A 2,339-nucleotide genomic window follows, 5' to 3' on the forward strand; every position below is an offset into this window, starting at 1 on the left:
TAAATATATAAATAAATATATATATATATATATAGTTGTGTTGATTACAGAAGGGTATAAAGCAGTAGACTGCCGCAGTGGATAGCAGTGGATATAATATATATATATATATATGCATGTATATACATATATATATGTATATATATATATGTATATATGTATATATATATATATGTATATATATATATATGTATATATGTATACATATATATATGTATATATATATGTATATTTATATGTATATATATATATGCATATATATATATATGTATATATATATATATATACGTATACATCATATATATAATGTGCATACTCTTGTTTAACAGAATATATTTATATATTTATATTTATTTGTGTATCTTCTTGCATTGATTACAGATGGGTATAAAGCAGTAGACTGCTGTCGTTAATATAAGTAAAATAAATATATATTTATTTATATATTTATATATACTTACATAATTGTTTACAGAATGATACAGAGCAGTAGACTACTATAGTCAACGTTATATACTATATATCCCTATACATCTATATATACATATATATGCATCTATATATACATATATATGCATCTATATATATATATATATATATATTATTTTTATAATTGTTTACAGAAGGATATAAAGCAGTAGACTACTATAGTCAACGTTATATAATATAAATCTCTGTACATCTATATATACATCTACATATATATATATATACATATATGCATCTATATATATATATATATATATATATTTATTTATATAATTGTTTACAGAAGGATACAAAGCAGTAGACTACTGCCGACGAGGCAAGATAGGGCTGCCGATGAAAGAGTTAAAGAAGAACGAAACAGCAGTCCAAGACCTTCGCACTACGTTTGAAGGTCTTCTTCTGACATCTCCTCAGACTTGTGCGGATTTCTATGTCAACTTCAAAACCGTGAGACGCATTTTGATGCTTGTTTTGTCTTTGTTTACTTTGTTTTTTTGTTTATGTTGCTTATATATACATTTAGATGCAATATATATATATATATATATAGATCTATATATATATATATAGATATATATATATATATATATATATATAGATATATATATTAATATCTATGCATATATATAAAATATAAATGAAATATATAACAATGACAATTTATCATTCTGTTTAATTAATAATGCTTTTATGCAGAGAGAGTTTATTCATACATCTACGTGCATATATATGTATATATATAATATATATATATATACAAATACCGATTTTTATTAGATATTAATAAGGCTGCTGATTTAATTAATTGATTATCTTTTAATGCATGCATATATATATATATACTTTTAAATTAGATATTAACAGAACTGTTTAATTAATTAGTTATGTCTTCAATGCAGGTATACGCATACATATATATATATATATACGTATTTATAGATATATATATCAGATCATAGCAAGACTGTTAATTTAATCATTAATGTCTTTAATGCATATATGTAAATATGTATATATGTATGTTAGACTGCTAAGTTAAATGATGTTTTTAGTGTGTTTAATGCAGATATATACATACACACACATCCACATATATATATATAATATGTATACATATATTTATATATATATTAGATATTAATAAGGCTCTTAATATAATTTAATTAGAAATGTTTTAATGCGTTTAACATATATCTATACATATATCTATATATATACATATAAATATACATAAACGTATATACATACCTGCATATATATATACATATATGTATGTAAATAGAAGTATTAATGTTAATATAATTAAAAATGCATTAAATATGTTAACTTCAGATGGCTGGGTTTTATATTTTGCTGGACTACACCGAGAAGAAAGACGAACATACTCCGATTGATTTCTTTGACTTAATGCAAGAGGCGCTCGATACCGGCTTGCCTGTCTTTGGGTGAGATATATTAAACTTTATTTAATAATATTATTATTATTTATCTGTTTATTTAATAATATTACTATTATTTTTTATCGTTTATTCAATAATATTATTTTAGTGTTTGATACGGGCTTGCCGGTCTTTGGGTAAGATATATTTATTTGTTTATTTAAAAAATTATTATTTATTTGTTTATTCAATAATAATAATATTATTATTTTATCGTTTACTCAGTAATGTTAGTATTTTAGTGCTTGATACTTGTCTGCCCGTCTTTGGGTAAGAAAGAAGAAAGCTTATTTGTTAGAATTGTCTGTTCATATGCATAACTCATATAAATATAAATATATATATATATATATGCACTCAGAGTATATGAATAGAAATATAAATACATATATATATATATAGATGTATAAT

The 2,339-nt window shown here is 21.9% G+C and overlaps 1 protein-coding gene across 1 annotated transcript in view; it reads left to right on the top strand.

The window, feature by feature from the left end:
• The window catches only part of EAH_00064490 (hypothetical protein), a gene marked incomplete at both ends in the record, with an annotated part of 2,332 nt that extends 394 nt beyond the window's left edge, over positions 1 to 1,938 (top strand). Inside the window, 2 exons of the mRNA XM_013396722.1 lie at positions 773 to 936; positions 1,822 to 1,938. Of these exons, the coding sequence (XP_013252176.1) occupies positions 773 to 936; positions 1,822 to 1,938 (281 nt within the window). The remainder of the gene's footprint in view (positions 1 to 772; positions 937 to 1,821) is intronic.
• Between the last annotated feature and the right edge of the window lie 401 nt (positions 1,939 to 2,339).

This window comes from Eimeria acervulina, genomic scaffold (genome assembly GCF_000499425.1).
Source record: "Eimeria acervulina Houghton genomic scaffold, Eah_scaff1995, whole genome shotgun sequence".
Lineage (NCBI taxonomy): Eukaryota > Apicomplexa > Conoidasida > Eucoccidiorida > Eimeriidae > Eimeria > Eimeria acervulina.